Source organism: Heteronotia binoei, chromosome 21 (genome assembly GCF_032191835.1).
Source record: "Heteronotia binoei isolate CCM8104 ecotype False Entrance Well chromosome 21, APGP_CSIRO_Hbin_v1, whole genome shotgun sequence".
NCBI classification, from domain to species: Eukaryota; Metazoa; Chordata; class Lepidosauria; order Squamata; family Gekkonidae; genus Heteronotia; species Heteronotia binoei.
The window spans coordinates 99,468,115-99,486,338 of record NC_083243.1 but is presented as its reverse complement, the minus strand read 5'-3'; the positions used below and the strand labels follow the sequence as shown (position 1 = coordinate 99,486,338).

Genomic DNA, 18,224 nt, shown 5'->3' with positions numbered 1-18,224 from the left:
TGCTTCTTATTTACACAGTTGCACAGTTAATATTAAAACAATCAACAAAAATAGCTCTTTTTTCCTTCTTGCTTTGCTTCTGCAAATGGCCTATGTAGATGGGAAGCTTAGAATTGCACTGTTAGAACACTTTTTGGGGTATATGCCTCACTGAATAGCCTTGAGTAGGATTCTGAGTTGACTGTTGTTAGAGAACTTTCACAGCTATCAAGGCTTATGCAAGCAGCTGACCTTACTTGCCTTGGATATGGCTACTGAGACTTTAGATGTTTAAAGTGGTTAAATGTTGGGAAAGTGGAAAATGTGATAAATACAGGAAGAACTCCGCACCCCCTCCCCAAAAAGAGGGTAAGAAAATTCCAAAGTTTGCCAACAACTATAGATTATTTTCTCAATCGCTCTTGTCCTACTCTGAAGTTAGAGGCAAAGATTTTGGCAGGGTTAATACAAGGCCTTTAAGAAGGGACTGGGTGCAGAATCCTAGAGTGTTGTAGCACATAAAGTTGCACTTTAGAAGTATACTTGCTTGAAGATAAATTATTCTGAAGCCAGTAAACATATTTTGGATGTGAGAATACCAATTAACATTGATTTTTCTTCATTATCTGTTTCCATCTGTAGTACATCAGAATATGATTAGTGCAGCATGATTAGTTGGTAAACTGCTGTTTTTCATGCCTTATGGGAAGGGGGAGGAACAGGAAGTTTTTCAGAATTAAGCAAAAATGGAGCATGCCCAGATTCTGGTAGATATACCTGTGCAGTCTTATCTGCAAAAGAATTGCTGTATTATGTAAGAGATTGCTACAAACATGCTATATTTGGGTGCACTCCTTGTCTGTCAACGACTTCCTTTTATTATGCCAGTTTAACATTGCAAAGGACAAATGGAAGTCATATGCCTATTCCATATTGCTTCAATTATGACATGACCTAACTTAATATAGCTTGGCTAGGCTCAGCTAGGTATTAAAGAGTTCAAACAGTATCTCACACCTGTTTTATAGCACATATGGTTAAATTGCATGGACATTGCAACTTTCTGGCATTTGTTCCCCTGCCTGTATGTAGCAGTGCACACTGCAGCCATCTGTAATAAGAGAGCTGCATGAAACCACAGCTGCATGAAACCACATTTGACAAGACCTATTCTGTAGTGAGCTTGATAAAATAAATTTAGCAAAGTTGTGATCAAACTGATTTAAAAGAAGCCTGTTTCAGAGGAACCTACTTTTCTTATAATATTGTTGCCTAATTATGGGAGATAAAAAGCCATCTGACATCCAGTAAAGAAAACTTGTGGGTTTGAATTAACCAGGTTAAATATTTGTATATTCAGCAGATGAATTAATCAGATTAATATTTGTATATTTTGCACATGCTATAGCACCAGTTAATTTACTTGAGGGAAACAGGGCACAAAATTTGGAAGCATTTCACCACTGAAATAAGTGGGTCTCGCTCCCTGCAAATATATGTGGATTGTAAGCCGCTTGGGGCAGGGATGCACATCTTTTTGTGTTCATTCTGTTGAGTATCTTGTGTGTTGATGATGCTATATAATGAAATGGCAATTGTTACTGAATAGTGATGATCAAGTTACTTGTGTAAGTCCCCAGGCCATTGGGAGTAATGAGGTTGCTGTGTTTTATCTTTGTCAGAGGTGGTGATGGCAATATAATTGCAGAAGCAGTCCTGGAAGAATTGCTGCTGTAGTATAAGCTTTATAAATAGATGCCGTTCTTGGCTAGTGCTGAGCCTGGAAATCTTTGCTCTTGTCTTTAGTAACATTTACATGGATGATCTGGGCTGGTTTTCTTTATGTGAGGATATGTAGACTAAAGCCCCAACTTGAAAAAGTAGAACTATATAAAACCATTATTTGTATATATGAAGGTATGTCCCACAGTTTACTTCTTTGATGTGAAGAATTCACAAGAAGGGATGAATTTTATTCTCTTTTAAATGCTTAAATGTGATTATTTGAACCTGGCATGTTTTAAGTGCCCCTTTGGATTTTAATGCTGTGCTTATCCAATATTTTATGTCTTATACATGATGGAAATAATTACTATTTTTGTTAACAATAAATATATTTAAACTCAGATTTTTGGTTGAGTCATTCTTTTGTCAGTGACTGAATCCTAAGACATCTAGTTCTAAGCAAAGCATAGTTTTGACATGTATGTATCTCCTTTTTGCCTTTGTGACTCCAAAAAGTGACACTTTGCTACAGTGTTCGGATGTTATTGCTATATTTTCTTGAAGCTTTTCTTTCTCCTGATTTTGCCAGCTGTTTTAGCTCCTACTCACCTGAAAAACTTCTCAATGCAATTGTTTCTACTGATTGCTGGCCAGTATGTTTGCAACATACCCTCACTCTGAAAGCCTTCAGTTACCAATTGTGGCTTATTTGCTTTTGCTTCGGAATCAGATAATTCCTTTTCAGGCATGTGTAGTGCAAGTGAAGTTGGTGGGAAAGGATTTGACTATTTCTAGTAAAAACATATTTTGAGAGGAAATAATTCCAAATAACTGGTTGCTGACTAAAGAAAGCAAAATGTGTATCACATGGTTAGCAGTATTTTTAGTATATACGAGAAGGTTTTTTATTTTACAAATTTCAAATCATATAGTTTTTATTTTGGGGGTCTGTAGTTTCCTGGTAAGCAGGTATTACTGATATATTTATTATGGGTTTTTATTATAAGATACTTCGAGCAGATTGTTGGAAAGATAAGATTAAAACTTTTAAGCCAAAATCTAGTAATAACCAAACCCTATCATAGCTATTTTAAAATTATAGACTATAATGATTAATGAATATTGATCAGTACCTTATTCTGCTGGACTATATGGCACTGGGAACAGACAGAGCGCAAATGATAGAGCCAATGACAGATAGTGGAAATGCATTTCTGAGGACTTGTTGTTTGGGGAGCAGATATCACTCAGAATGCAGAGCAACAAGGAGCAAAAAGAGAGAACTGTTTCTCACAGAGATGGTAAACCTCAATCTTGTTGATTCAGATTGCATTTGGGTTACATCAGATTGAATGCTCCTCTGTACAAAGATTCTGTCCACATGGAAAGCTAGAAGCCAGAGAAAAGAGTTCTCCTTGATGTGCTAACTTTATGCAGACTTCTTTTTTATATACATAATGGAGAATTTAGGGTTTTTTGCAAGGGTGGGATATAAATGTTTTAAATATATGTGAGATCACACTTGCAGTCTGGAATGGTGCAGCTGAGAAATAGTCTTTTCACCTCTATGGGACAGGAGGCAGGTCAGAAATCAGATCTGCAGGACCAGGGACAGCTCCAAGAAAGCAGACTAGTTGTTCTGACAAGAGACAAAATTCAACTGTTGCCTTTATCTCTTGCAAAAGTCCTTGATGGCTATCTAGCGTATTCCTAACAGAAACATTGCTCTGAGTTGGAGTCTTGCATTCCTAATGCTACTTGGTAACCTGTAGGTGTGTCTTCTGAGATTTGGGATGGAGGTTCAAATGGAGAAAAGCTTTAGTATAATGATACATTGGTTTAGACAATCCACATGGTAAGAGTTACTAGCATTTGTTTTCACCACAGATGTCTGAGCTGATCCCTCTCAGAGCATCAGTGGAACTTGGAACAGACATTATTTCTGAACGAGTTTCAGTATTGGCCTCTGAGTCATTCCTAGGGACCAAGGTTTTGGTAATCAGTTCTGGGCAAGCTGGGAGCCTGCAAGAAATCAGGGAGATATAAATTAAATCCTCCCTATATACAAATAATACCTCTTGCAGGAATCTCTAAGCTCTCATGACTTGGGCAGGCTGACATCTCCCACTATCCTTTTTTGCCCCTTTTAAATGACACTGGGATAATCTTAGCATTCCATCCCTTCTGGAACATGGTTAGTCCTCCACAGACTATGTATTTATATCCCCCCTTTTATTCCTTTGGTTAAATTATAAAACCTTTTTTTTTTACATATCTGAAGATTGCCCCAAGTAAGATGATGACACTATTTCCTTGATTGCAGTTGCTTTATTTTGTGGCTTTCATCATCCATGCAGAGTCAGCCAGTTTACTATTACATATAACAGTTATTACCATTTTAAGGGCTACAAGTGCACCACTTTCCTTGACACAGCATATGTTTTGATATTCTATATGAAAGTGCCCACAATGTCTTGAAGTTCCTGAAAGATATTTTACACAAAAATGCCTCTTATTTACACATTTTAACTGTTGTATAGAAAGCAAGAACATATGACTTTACCTGCTTGCATAACTACTTGTCCTGTGAAATTAATCCAATATGTAGAAGGTCCAGTAGATGATGATGATGATTAAAAACATTTATTAGCTGCTTTTGTGGAACTCAAGACAGCTTATAATGTAAATAAAACAATTTTTTTTAAAAAAGACCGCAATTTAAATTCCAATTAGGAGTGCTCATACTTTAAAGCTATATTAAAGTAGTCCAATGCGGTCCTAAATAAAATAAATGAGAATGCTTCACTAGGAAGTAATACAGACTGAGATACAAAGTGTAATTTTCTTACAGTTCCTTGTGCTTCATGCATGTTTTGAGTAGCTAATTGCTTCAAACTCATGATAAATTAAGCAGCCAGGAGAGCGATTTGATCAAGGGTAACAAGACCTTTAAATAACTAAAAGGTTGATCCAGGTCAGTAGCAGCAAGCACATGCCAACTCTGCACCTGAAATAAAGGTTGACTCTTTTAAAAGGTCGTTTAGCTAAAATTACAGAATCTTCCCCTGATGTTCTCATCTTGCAGTACTAGGTAATGTGTTTAGGTGGGACTTATTTGACCATATGGTCTCTGGACCCTCTTTCCTAAGTGTGTAAAGCTTCATATTTGGGTTTCACTTACACTGTTTCCGTAACTACTAATATCCTTGGCTATGTGAATGCTCCTTTATTGGTCACTCAGAAACAGATGAAAGCATATCTCTCCTTTAAAAATGAGGCACAAGCATATATCTCCTGTAAATATAAGGCACTACATGTCCACAAGTTGCATGAGTATAGCTAAAGCAGTTAATATTTGAACAGTGGATAACCAAATCTGATGTGCAAAAAAGAAAGTCAACCCATTCTGTATAATTCCAATTTAGCCATGTCCAATCCTAAAAAGATTTTGGTCTGACAATTACTCTTTTAAAGCATAACATACAAAGGCCTGGATTTTGTTTGTTGCTTCTCAAGCTGCTTTTCAGCTTAGTAGTTAAGACTGGTGTCATAAAACAAGTGTGTAATACAGTAGAAGCAAAATTATATGGTATAGTTTGACCCTGATATGCACCTTGAGAAGGTATTTTCTATTTATAGACGTATTTTGATTGAAAAATATAATTAATTTCCTTGGGGTTAAGACAGAAGACTGAGGTGAAAGTTATTGGTTTTTTTCAAGTGCAGATAAATACACATGAGTCCATCTCAATTTCCTCAAACATTTTCCACCTCCCAAGTATGGTTAGAATCTGGAAGATTCTGCCACTGCACAGTATTCATTAATCTCAGTTAAATCTGGAGCAGAGTTCCCTTTCAAATCCGCAAACACTCTTGTGGGTTTCCTTTAAAACATAACAAGTAATAGCATGATTTATTAGAAAGAGTGAGGTTAGTTTTCCAGTTAAGAGAATAAACTGTGACCCAGGATTCAAATTTTGCTTTTCCAGTGATCTTTAGAGTGTCTTAGGCGGGTCTTTAAGTAGCATCCCTTCTAGCGGCAATATTGGAGATATAATTTATCAACTTTGCAGAGTTGTCATATGGGCCATTAATAGAATATTTATTATGCACCTTGAGCACTCTTTAAGCATGATATAGATGCTAAGCATTACTGTTATTCAAGCTGTAATTTGGTGACTTGGTGATAGATGAAAACTCCAGATTTGTTCACTGTGTTTCTGAGAACTTGTTTTTCACTGGGTGGGGTTTGTTTTGCGCTAATGCAGTGACAGCAGCATGGCTGCTTGACAAGAACATTATTCCTTGAACAGCAAGGTATGCCTCAAGAATAATGATAGAAAAATCTGATCACTGCTTACCACAGCTGTCCCTTCCCTTTTGTCTCACTGAACTGAAACATCCAAAGAAAGAGAATGTATTAGTGTTTTCAACATTTTCAAGTGGAATGGAAAAATACTACAAGACCTATAGTTGCCAAATGGAGTCCACTCTGAATTGCTTTCTTGTGACAGGTGTTCCATATAGTGGTTGGTAGTCAGAATCTGTAGCTCTTAATTCTACGTTTGTAAAGAGAAACAGTGCAGTCCAAGGGCCATGAATTGTATTTTAGTGAAATAAGTATTTTGAAAACATGCTCAAGCTTCTTGGGTGGAGAAGAAGCACCCTTGAGAACAATTTGATCTCTTCCCAAGTAGAAATGGCGTACCAGTCTCAAGAAGTCCTTAAACATTCCTTTGGTGTGCATTTTATTTTATTACTGCTTTGCATATTGTTATTCATGCCATCTACTACTTATGTTTCTGCGGCATTTTTACAGTCACCCTCTGACAGGGTTGTGGCAAAGTTTTGTTTTAATTTTTGTGAAGCCTACTTCTGACTCAAAATCTGTCTTGTTGTCCTCAGATATGTGGCCATATCTCGAGAGGAGAGAGAACAGAATCTGATGGCATTCCAGCACAGTGAGAGGATTTACTTCCGAACCTGCCGGGACATCCGGCCAGGAGAGAGGCTTAGAGTCTGGTACAGTGAGGATTACATGAAGAGATTGCACAGCATGTCTCAGGAGACCATCAACAGAAACCTCACGAGAGGTGGGTGATTTCCCTTCTTCATGCTCTGAGGCATGTTCACTATTTCTTTCTGAATGTTTAGCACATTTCAGCAAATGAAACCTCTCAAAGCAGGAACATATCTAGTAACATTTATTGGTTCACAGTAAAGCTGACAAAAATTGCTGTGTCTTGAGACTGAAATCAACAGAAACCCATTTGAAATAAATTATCCCTGATTGGGCATTCTAAGTGTGTGGAGAATTTTAGTTAATTCTAATTTCTAGGCATATATTATGAAGTCAACAGTGGGGTTCTGTATTTGATTCTCAGTGCACTTTTTGAGAAGCAGTTCCCAAAGACTAAACAGAGAACATTCTCCCCTCATTCTGTGGTGTCTTTGGTGACTGCAGACACCAGGGAATTTCTCCCCCAGTAATACCATAGATTGTTTTTGAGTCAAAGAATAGCCTAAGGGGAGGAGGGACATCATCATTCTATTGCAAAACCCACAGTAATGGGATTTCCTTATCCTCCCATGTATTTAAAAGTGTATTGGGGACTTATGCTATGCCTCTGCTGCACCCTTCTTCTTAACAGCAGTACCTGCTTGTTTTTGCCCTGGATTTGTGTACCTCAAGTCCTGTTCCCAGCCCTCCTTTTTGTAAGTTCAACAAAGGATAATTGAATGATAAGATGGCTGTTTCTACATAGGAGGCTTTCTTCTGCCTTGGTTCCCTTACGGTAGTGATGTTTTCAGGATCAACTACAAGCTATGATGAGGGTGAAAAAGTGGTATAGACGAACACACATGGAATAGGGCTACCTATGGTTACTTGTTATGACAATAAAACCTCCATGCTTAGAGGCAGTATACCTACACATATTGAGAAACTGGGGATAACAATGGAGTAAGACTTGGATGGTGATATTTCAGAAGAATCTGGCTACCTACTATTGAAAACATGATGTTAGACTAGATGGATGCTTAAACTTATTTTCAAAAGTTACCTTCTTATCCTCCATTCCCAACTAGTGCCATTTTCCAGACCCAATTCAGCAGAGAGATACAAAAGTGCAACATTATTACTATAAATGGCAGTAGCTTTGTTAGAACTGTGTTCCTGGTTTTCATTGTAATGAAGTGTTCTAGAGCAGATTAATTTACATTCCTGTTGTGTATTGTGCACACAAAATTTAATTTCATACACTTCTCTTTTCTCTACTTTTGAAATGGCACTTTCACTGAACTATATCAGACATTTAAAATATATTCATACTGTATGTGGATTTGCCTTTTAGTTGTTTTCAATTTGTGGATGTACAAGAGAAATTTCATCTGAATTACATAAAACTGGTAACTGCATTTAAACTCAGATACCCACAATTTATGAGATCTCTTACTTCATACACATTGGATTAAAGCTGTTCTGTTGTGAGCTGAGGAATAAATACAGGGGACCAGATCCTGGGCCCAGTGTTGAATACATGCTCAGTTGAAAAACAATTCTGGATAGTTCTAATTTGGCTCTGATCAGTCATGTAGTGCTGTGACCAAAGGATATGTGAAGGACTGTTGTACTGTAACATAATAAGCAGATACGACCTACAAGAGGCAGATTACCTAACTTTGTCTCTCTAACTCGCACCAGCATCATCACTTTCAGCTGCTGCTTTGATGTTTTGACTTGGTAAAAGACATTCCTTTGTAAAATGTGATCCCCTGGAAGGTTGAGGAGTTGTTCTTGGGCCCACCATTGTATTTGAGTGCATGGAACATATTACCCAGGTGCTATGTTAGTTCTCTAAATAAGATTTCATTCTCCCTTACACACACACACACACACACAAATATACCTAACCTGAAACAATGAATTTCAAAAGCCTGTTTTGTTTTGTTTTTGTTTTAAAAAATTGAGAATACCATCTTGAGAGTTAAAATGTATCAACTGCTAATGAAGGGAATGAACCCTCTCTATGAGGCAATGAAGTCCCCCCCCCCCCATGCACAAGGTTGGGGGCAGAAGATACCTAACTGTGCATGAAGGCATTTGTCATGGAGCAGGAACCAGGGTATGCTAAGCTGGAAGAAGAACTGGAGGGCCTAGAGCTAGGTCTACACATGTAGCAGAAAGCAGTGGAAAAGTGCTGAGGAGGTAGAATCAATCAGACCACTTAAGTCTGCAGATAAGAGACTAAATTTCTCAAAGGTCCCTACCTTAATTTTCTTGTAAGTTAAAACAAACAAACTAACAGAACAAAAGAGCATGTGTGTGTGGTGGGTGGAGAGGGGGTTCAGAATCTTTTTCTCCAAAATGCTATTTTTTAAATTTAGAGTTTTTTCATGATAGATCATTAAGAATATGCAACAAACACCTCCCTAACAGTCTGTCCATTTTACTGCCTCAGATTTCTACCACCAAATTCTGTATGTATAGACCAGGCCCTCCAGTAATATGTTATCAACTCACAAGATGAATCCATGAGTACTACACCTAGCAGGTATCTGGAGAGAGGGACAAAGCTTAGTTTAGTCATGGATTTCCTGAGTGCTCATTAGCGGTTGAAGGACTTGTGTTGTTAGTTCCTAAACAGAGAGGGTGTGGTTTGTACTCCTTGCCTGGTCTCTCATCTTGGATGTGAAACTGGGACCTACGTGCTTTATTTTGGAGAGGCTTGTGATTGGTCTCTGTGAGACCCAGGTATAGTGGAGCTCAGAAACCCAGTTCCCTTTACTCTCATCATGAGAAGATTTCATCATATCTCAGCCTGTACTTAAGACTTCTCTCTGTTTAAGTTTTTCATACATACTCCTTACTGCAGTTGTTTATACAAAAACAGATTTTAATTGTGGTGCTCTGTAATTTTCTCCCTGATAATAGTTAAAACAAGAGAGAGATATTCACCTTAGTACATATGCTCTGGGTATTGCCAGCTGTCACAAAATCCTAAGATCCTTAAATTCTGTCGGTTTATATAAGATCTGCCCATTCCTTGAGATACACCTTTCTCATTATAAAATGAAACTTGATGGAGTCATTGAGACATGCCCGTAGGAGAAAGCTTTACTGGGGTGAAAGGTACCAAGAACCATAATTAAAATGAGGTCAGGTGAAATCCCAGCACATGTTTTCAGACCAGTATTTTTGCCCTGACTTTTGGATTTTTCCTGATTTTAAAACTTAATACTTCTCTTTTCAAAGGATTTCTTAAATTATTTTTCTTGTTCATTTGTCTTTAAAATGTCATTTGTTTCAAAGGAATCTCTTTTAAGTAACCTGCTTTGTTTCTGGCCAGTCCTCTGTTAAAGGAAAAATAATAAGCATTCATGCTCAGGGATATGTATACATAGCACTGATTTTTTTTAAAAAAAGGTTAAAAAACAGAATCTGTAGAAAAATGCAAGTTATACATGTTTGTAATCATTTGCTTAATTTATTCAGCACCTGCTGATCATAGGAGGGTTTGGTGGAACAGCCCCACTGACCTGTAGACCCTGTTTTGTTTTGGGGCTTTCCCCCTCCTTTTGAGGCATCTGGGCACCAGCAGTCATTCAAGGTTTCTGTCTGGTTTTTCCAACCCTTGAAAGAGCTTTTCTTCCCCTCTTTCAGTTTAACCCCTGCCACCATCTAGTCTTTGTAGGAACCACCTCCTGAGAGGACCAGGGCTCCCAACTTTGCTTTCCTGTGTTGCCATCCTAAAGCCTCACCTTATGCTGGTGTCTCTGCCTATCCAATTTCTACTCTGGGGACAGCTTACTGCACTTGCACAGTGCTGGGGGACTAGCAGTTGACTGCCCCCTCCACTTGTTCTTGTTTTAAAATAGCATGTCCAAATAGCGAAGGTTTGTGTGTAACAGAAAACAGCTACCAATATTAAGAGTTATAAAACTTTTATTAAAAAGAAAATGCCCACACACACATACTCTCAGTACAGCAACATACTGAACAAGAGATCCAAAAGAAAAGTGTAAACGTGACGTTCCTCTGTCCCTCTTTCTGTATGTGCCATAGCTGATTTTAATCTAAAGCAGGCTGCTTAACAAAAACCCTTCAGCAGTTTTACACTAGCCATCACCAAAACCCTTTAGCAATTTTACACTAGCATTACAGAGAACATCAATGCAAAATGTTCAGGCCTGGAGCATCAGCATTTGAAATTCCACACTTAACCTATAGTTCTTACAAGAAAATAATTATGCTTTCAAAATGAAAAAAACAGACCATCACAAAGCAGCATCTTGCTTGGGAAGCAACCTTATGTCTTGATGCTTGGCGTTATTTACAAGACAGAAGAAAAATGGAAATTGAGCCAAACTCAACATCTTTTGAATTTCAAGGTAAGGATATCTGGCTATTCCCTTTGTTCTAATTGCTAATATGCATAATGTCTCAACTATTTTGATAAACTTTACACTTAGCAAGGCAACCTTTTGGGACTAGCACTGTCTTGTATGTAACATGTTAGGTCCTCACTCAGTTTGGTACTAAGCGAAACGGAAACGGAGAGTGTAATTTCTTTGTGCTCTCATGTTTCACGTCACACTAAGAAAAGGTCCATAATTTTTTCTGGTTCATGTGGAAATCTGTGGATTTCAATCTTCATGATTTACTGAATACCTTTTACCAAGTCAAAGCTATCAATACATTTTTCAAGAAGTCTGTGTTGTAGTCTCATTTTGACTATCTGTTGTGCTAAGCCAGCTATTTTTTTATTTGTCTTCCCTTAGAAGTGTCTGAGTCCTACTTCTGTAAGGCAATCTGGATATTGCTTTGCTTAAAAATAAACAAAACACTTATCCTGAACCTTTATTCCAGTAATTTTCAGTATTGGGTACTGCAACATTTTAAATGCAGGAGTTTGTCCTTGTTTTGTTTTAACTTTTGGGTGAGGAATGTTGCAAAGTTCCCACTGATAGTTCCAACTCCTGACTTTTTTTCTTTTTAGGAGATAAAAAATTATTAAGGGAAAGATCAGACAGGAATATTGAAAATCAAGAGGATGTGAGCTATCCTCTTGAGCTCACCGTGTCAAAGCAAGGGAAGAGCTCTTACAAACGGAGCTTTGAAGAAGGAGCACCTCCTCCCCAAACAAAGAAAAAGAAAATAGATCTTATCTTCAAAGATGTCCTAGAGGCTTCCCTGGAATCAACAAAGCCAGAAGAGCACAAGTTTACAAAAAATTCTACTCCTTCCACTAGGAAGTCCTCCAGATTCCAAACTCAAGATGTCTCAGAAAGTAGTGGACTTGGTATTCAACACAGCTCTCTAAATCTCAGAAGCAAAAATGAGGGTGAGTGGAAGGTTCCCCAGGGCTCCTCTTTCACCATGTCCAAAGAAGCTGGACTGCTAGATGATGAAGGTGAAGAACCTTTGTCTTTTAAAGTGAACAGCCCTACTGATCTGTCTCTGACACCAGCTCAAGAAGATGCCCTTGATATCCCAACAACTTCATTGTGTCCTAATTGTATACGATTGAAGAAGAAAATTCGTGAGTTGCAGGCTGAACTAAATATGCTAAGATCTGGCAAGTTAGCTGAGCCACCTCTACTACCTCCTCAGGTACCTGAGTACCAAGCATTTTCATACCCCACAGGTAAGTCACACACCATAAAAGTGTTCCTCAGACACTGTGTAAGAAGAATTCTTTTTGCCATTCATATCCAGGCTTGAGTGTTCTTGAAAAGCATCTGATCTCATTGAAGTGTTATGCTTGGGGTTTGTGAAGTGGGTACCTAGTCCTGTATGAAGAAAGCTTTGGGATCGTGTCTGTAATGATAGAACATCTTTTTCTTGTAATTGATTCACTTTCAATAATAAAAAAAAACATTGCAGGGAATCTGTTTGCTGTATTCTTGATGCTTTCCTTTCAGGAAAAAGTAGTGTGTTGTGATGAGTTTTACCAGGAAAGGTACAACTGGTTTTCAGTGTTGAGAGTGAAATGTAATGGTTTTTGGAAGCTTTGTGAAGTATGAAATGAATCCTTTCCCACTCCCTCAACTCCAAAGGAACATTGTGTACTCTGTTGTGGTTTTCTTTCTTAAGAGTTTGATTTTCTTTAAGATCATACATACTCTCTCAATAATACCTTCTGTGAATGCAAAAGCAGACCGAACGTTAAATTATGTTTCAATTATTAGAAACTGTAATTTAACAACTAATTTCAACATATTTATATTCCAAATTTCACTGTAGTAATATTTGCTCAGCTGTGATTTAAAAAAAAAAGTGTCGTCAAAGATGGAATGTGGGGTTGGTGGTTAGTACTTCTCATGTTTTTAAGTTGTTTCTATACTTGTTTCTGAACTTTTCTCCACTATTTTTGCAGCTTCAGAAAGCATCATGTCTGTTCCCACGATCATGGAAGATGATGACCAGGAGGTAGATTCTGCAGATGAATCAGTCTCAAATGACATGATAACAGCTACAGATGAGCCCTCCAAGATGTCTGCTGTCACTAGGAGGATTCGCCGCTTCAAGCAAGAATGGCTAAAGAAGTTTTGGTTTCTGCGGTACTCCCCTACACTGAATGAAATGTGGTGCCATGTCTGCCGGCAGTATACAGTGCAATCTTCTCGGACTTCAGCCTTCATCATTGGCTCTAAGCAATTTAAGATACATACTATAAAACTTCACAGCCAGAGCAACCTCCACAAAAAGTGCCTGCAGCTCTACAGGCTCAGGATGCACCCAGAGAAGACGGAAGAGATGTGCCGAAATATGACTTTGCTCTTCAACACTGCCTACCATTTAGCTATGGAAGGCCGGCCCTATTGTGATTTTAGACCTCTTGCAGAACTACTGAGGAAATGTGAACTCAAAGTAGTGGATCAGTACATGAATGAGGGAGACTGTCAAATTTTAATTCACCACATTGCTCGAGCTCTTAGGGAAGATCTAGTTGAGCGGATCAGGCAGTCTCCCTTTCTCAGTATCATTTTGGATGGGCAGAGTGATGACTTACTGGCTGACACAGTTGCTGTTTATGTACAATATATCAGCAGTGATGGCCCTCCAGCCACTGAATTTCTCTCTCTCCAAGAGCTAGGCTTTTCTACAGCAGATAGTTACATCCAGGCTTTGGACAGGGCTTTTTCCTCCTTGGGAATACGGCTGCAGGATGAGAAGCCATCTGTGGGTCTGGGGGTGGATGGTGCTAACATTACTGCCAGCCTTAGAGCCAACATGTACATGACAATCAGAAAGACTCTGCCTTGGTTGCTCTGTCTACCCCTTATGGTACACAAGCCACACTTGGAAATATTGGATGCAATCAGTGGGAAAGAGCTTCCTTGCCTGGAAGAACTCGAGAACAACTTGAAACAGTTACTCAGCTTTTATCGCTATTCTCCCAGGTTGATGTGTGAGCTGAGGGTCACTGCTGCTACCCTTTGTGAAGAGACTGAGTTCCTGGGAGACATTCGAGCAGTCAAGTGGATCATTGGGGAGCAAAATGTCCTCAATGCTCTGATTAAGGATTACCTGGAAGTGGTGGCCCATCTCAAAGATGTCAGTGGCCAGACACAAAGGGCAGATGCATCTGCCATTGCCTTGGCTCTCCTGCAGTTTCTTATGGACTACCAGTCAATTAAGCTGATATATTTTTTGCTGGATGTAATTGCTGTGCTTTCGCGCCTTGCCTTTGTCTTCCAAGGTGAATACCTCCTTGTCTCTCAAGTGGATGACAAAATAGAGGAGGCCATCCAAGAGATTAGCAGGCTGGCAGATTCTCCTGGTGAATATCTACAGGAATTTGAGGAAAACTTCCGTGAAAGCTTTAATGGCGTTGCTGTGAAAAACCTACGGGTGGCTGAAGCCAAATTCCAGTCAATTCGAGAAAAAATATGCCAGAAGACGCAGGTGATTCTAGCACAAAGGTTCGAGCCCCGCAGCCGGGCATTTGTGAAAGCATGCCAGGTATTTGACCTTGCAGCTTGGCCAAGGAGTGCAGAGGAACTCATGAGCTATGGCAGGGAGGACATGGTGCAAATATTTGAACATCTGGAATCAGTGCCAACCTTTTCCACAGAAGTCAGCAGAGAAGGTATGGACACCAGAGGGAGTTTGCTCATGGAATGGAGAGAACTCAAGGTGGATTATTATACCAAAAATGGTTTTAAAGATTTAATCAGTCACATTTGTAAATATAGGCAGAGATTTCCACTTTTGAATAAAATAATCCAGATCCTCAAAGTCCTCCCCACCTCCACAGCTTGTTGTGAAAAGGGTCGCAGTGCCCTTCAGAGAGTACGCAAAAATAATCGTTCTCGGCTCACTCTGGAGCAGCTCAGTGATCTTCTGACCATTGCTGTTAATGGACCACCTATTGCCAACTTTGAGGCCAAGAGGGCACTAGATAGTTGGTTTGAGGAGAAATCTAGCAATAGTTATGCACTGTCTGCAGAAATGTTGAGCAGGATGTCCTCCCTGGATCAGAAACCAGTGCTGCAGAGCATGGACCATGGATCAGAATTTTACCCTGATATTTAGCAAGGAATGCCTCTTGTTTAGAAAGCTGTTGAATCTTTTTTTAATTGATACTCTAAGCTTTGATATATTATATGGAAAATATATATTATATATAAATATATGTATGTATGTAAACCCCACACTGAAATTTTAAACTTATCCGATGGAAGCTATGAGAAATTTTTATGAGACAAACACTTAACATTTACTGACATCTTCAACTGTGGCAGCTGCAGTATAGGTGGCAACATTTCATTCTTTAGAAACATGCTGGGGCCATAGTCTACATTTTTTCAATTCAAATCAAGTCATAAGCTAGATGTGGCAGGCCGATGTCATCGTACTTCTCACTATACTTTTGCGTGTGTGTATTTTATTTCTACCATTTCCCCTTTGTTAGTATGCTAATGAGCCATTAAGCCGTTTACTAATGATTGACTGGGCCCTTTGGGAATTTCTGGGGAGTTCTTGCCTAATTTCATCGAAGTTAGAGTAGATTCCTACATCTCTTTTAAGAATCCAGTTAACTATTTTTTTCTGACCCTTTCTTGGTCTTGTACACCCATGGGCATTTTGAGTGCAAAGAAAATCATTCTGCCACTCCTGTGAAAATTCTACTAACAATTCATATATCTTACTATATGGTATAGCATGTGCAAACAAAAATAGCAGAAAGTGGGCTTTTTGTGGTTGTTTTTGCATTTATATTTTTATATATCTGTAGGGAATAAGCAAAAAAAAATTACAACTCTTGACTGAAAACCCAGGCTGCTGTGGAAGCTAAATGGCCAATGAGTCATGTCCCATGGTAGGGTAGAGACTCCAGGGCTTAAAATATGTGTATGCTAATTTTGTGTTATTTATACTCAGTCTTTATAATCATAAATGGTTGTGTCTTCTGTTTCTATGGGTTTTTAATAAGTGTAAGAAATGCCTGCTCTAATTCTGTGGCAGGAGATATCAATGCAAGATCCATCTTTAGTTATTATCATGGGGCTATTGTTTTTTAGAAGCTCACATATCCTCCTCAAGTTCAGCATTCTTTCATGGGATGAAAGAAAAATGGAAAATTGTATGAATTCCTGTGAAGAGTGTGCAGTCTGGTAGAAATTTGGAAATGGCATTTGCAACTGAAACAGTAAGATTTTAGGAGATTCTTTTTAACCCTTGTGGTTCAGGTTAATAAGCCAAAACAAGCCCAGAATCTTCACTCATGCATGTGCTATGTTTTCTTAAGATGGTTTAAGACAGCACTGGTAATAACACATGATCACAGGAATAAAAGGAAACCCTGTTCCCTGTCCCCATACAAAAACCTCTTAGAGTGGCATGTTTCCCAGAGGGACAGATCTCATGCCAGTCTTCATCGTTTTGGGAATACAGTATGTCAGTTACACTGAACCTTTCCTCATTCCTTTCTCCCAGTTTTCTCCCACTCCTCCACTGTCATGGTGCTAAGGTATCTCTGGAACTTTTGCTGCTAGATGATAGCTTTTCATTTGTATAAAATTTTCAATCAGTATATTTTCAGTGGTAATGTAGCATGTTGTTGAAGCAATTTATCTCCAGGTATATCTGCACTGGGTCCCTTGTTGCATTTATGTTCTATTTCATTTTGTCCTGCATTTTTCCATGCACTTTCTTTGCATATTTTTCATACAGCGTTATTTTTAGAACTCTGGGTAATTTTTTTCTGTCAATAACTTATCGTACATTTTGGAAGAAAGGGTAGAGAAAAAGGTCTATGGATATATTGTCTATGAGATTGTGAGGGGTCTAAAACAATCAAAGATAATAAGCACATATTCTCGCTCTACCTACAGACAAATGAAGAAAGTAGCAGGTTGTCCATAGCAAATGCAAAAAGTTAATATTAAGACTTTTAAAATGAAAAAAATATGATGAGGTTAAGTAAGAGGAATGCATGGAAAAACTGAGAAGACAAATGTCACAAAACTTTTGTCCAACTTTATTGGAGGAAACGTAGTATCTCTTTAATGTGGTACTAACTTTCACACAGCAAACAAAAACAGGTAGAGGGGGCCTGGTATGGGAAAAGAAACAGGACGGGGTACAGATTCTACCAGTTATCTTTCTGAAAAAGAACTGATGCAGATATACCTTTTAGTCACTTCCACTGCCAATGTTCATGCACTGCCTTCTCACTCTTCCCCCCAACCAAAAAAGAAGCACAAAAATATTATGGAAGTATGCGGTTTGTCTTCTTTCCAACAGTTTCTCTGTCTTATCCTCACAAGCAACATTTTAGTTACTGAACTTTAAAAATTCATTTTCTCTATATGTATATTATCCCCTGTGCAACTGAAGAGTGATTGTTCGACAGCTTATGTGAGTAAAGGGGAGAGAAAAGGAATTATAAAGAGTGAGATGTTTTAGGCAACATTAAAGCCAAATAGTTTTTAATCATATTTTTCACAGGAATTAGAGTACCATTAGTATTAACACCGCTACAGAGTTACTGATGTAGAATAGTTTACAAGACAATGTACCACAGCACTTTTTCCTAAGCGTAGCAACAACGTTGAGATTTAAAAGGTTTTATGTGTTTAATGTCAACTGTATGCCATAGGCAATAAGAGAATAACACTGCAAATAACAGTATGTGCAACTATCCTTTTCTTTTACCCATTAATGAAAGTAACTTCAGAATAGCTGTTATCACTCATTAAAGCAGAACAGTTTACTTCTTATACAACTGACATCAATATTGTCCACTGTTAGAATTTTCTTACTGCCAGTGGTTTTTGGTTACATCCATATACCCTTGAAATAACCTACAACCCGGTAATCTATGAGTCCATGTAATCTGCTTAATTGAACATTTTACTGGTTGATTTTTGAAAGATTTCCAGTTAGTTACACAGCCTCAGGGTACAAGTAGTGATATGTGTGATAATAGGTTGGATCTCCATGTAAAATCTCTGCTGACAGGAAGGATTTTCCTCAGTAGAACAAAACTTTGCCTTCCCTCCCCACACTG

General features: G+C 38.4%; 1 protein-coding gene across 3 annotated transcripts in view; it reads left to right on the top strand.

Moving 5' to 3' along the window:
• PRDM11 (PR/SET domain 11) overlaps positions 1-17,916 on the top strand; it is a 59,078-nt gene extending 41,162 nt beyond the window's left edge. For 2 of the 3 annotated variants that reach the window (XM_060262999.1, XM_060262998.1), the window contains exons 6-8: positions 6,610-6,797; positions 11,703-12,350; positions 13,083-17,916. In XM_060262999.1, the coding sequence (XP_060118982.1) occupies positions 6,610-6,797; positions 11,703-12,350; positions 13,083-15,244 (2,998 nt within the window). In that variant the 3' untranslated portion in view covers positions 15,245-17,916. The remainder of the gene's footprint in view (positions 1-6,609; positions 6,798-11,702; positions 12,351-13,082) is intronic. The other variant, XM_060263000.1, reaches the window with a different exon arrangement.
• The last annotated feature ends 308 nt before the right edge of the window (positions 17,917-18,224 follow it).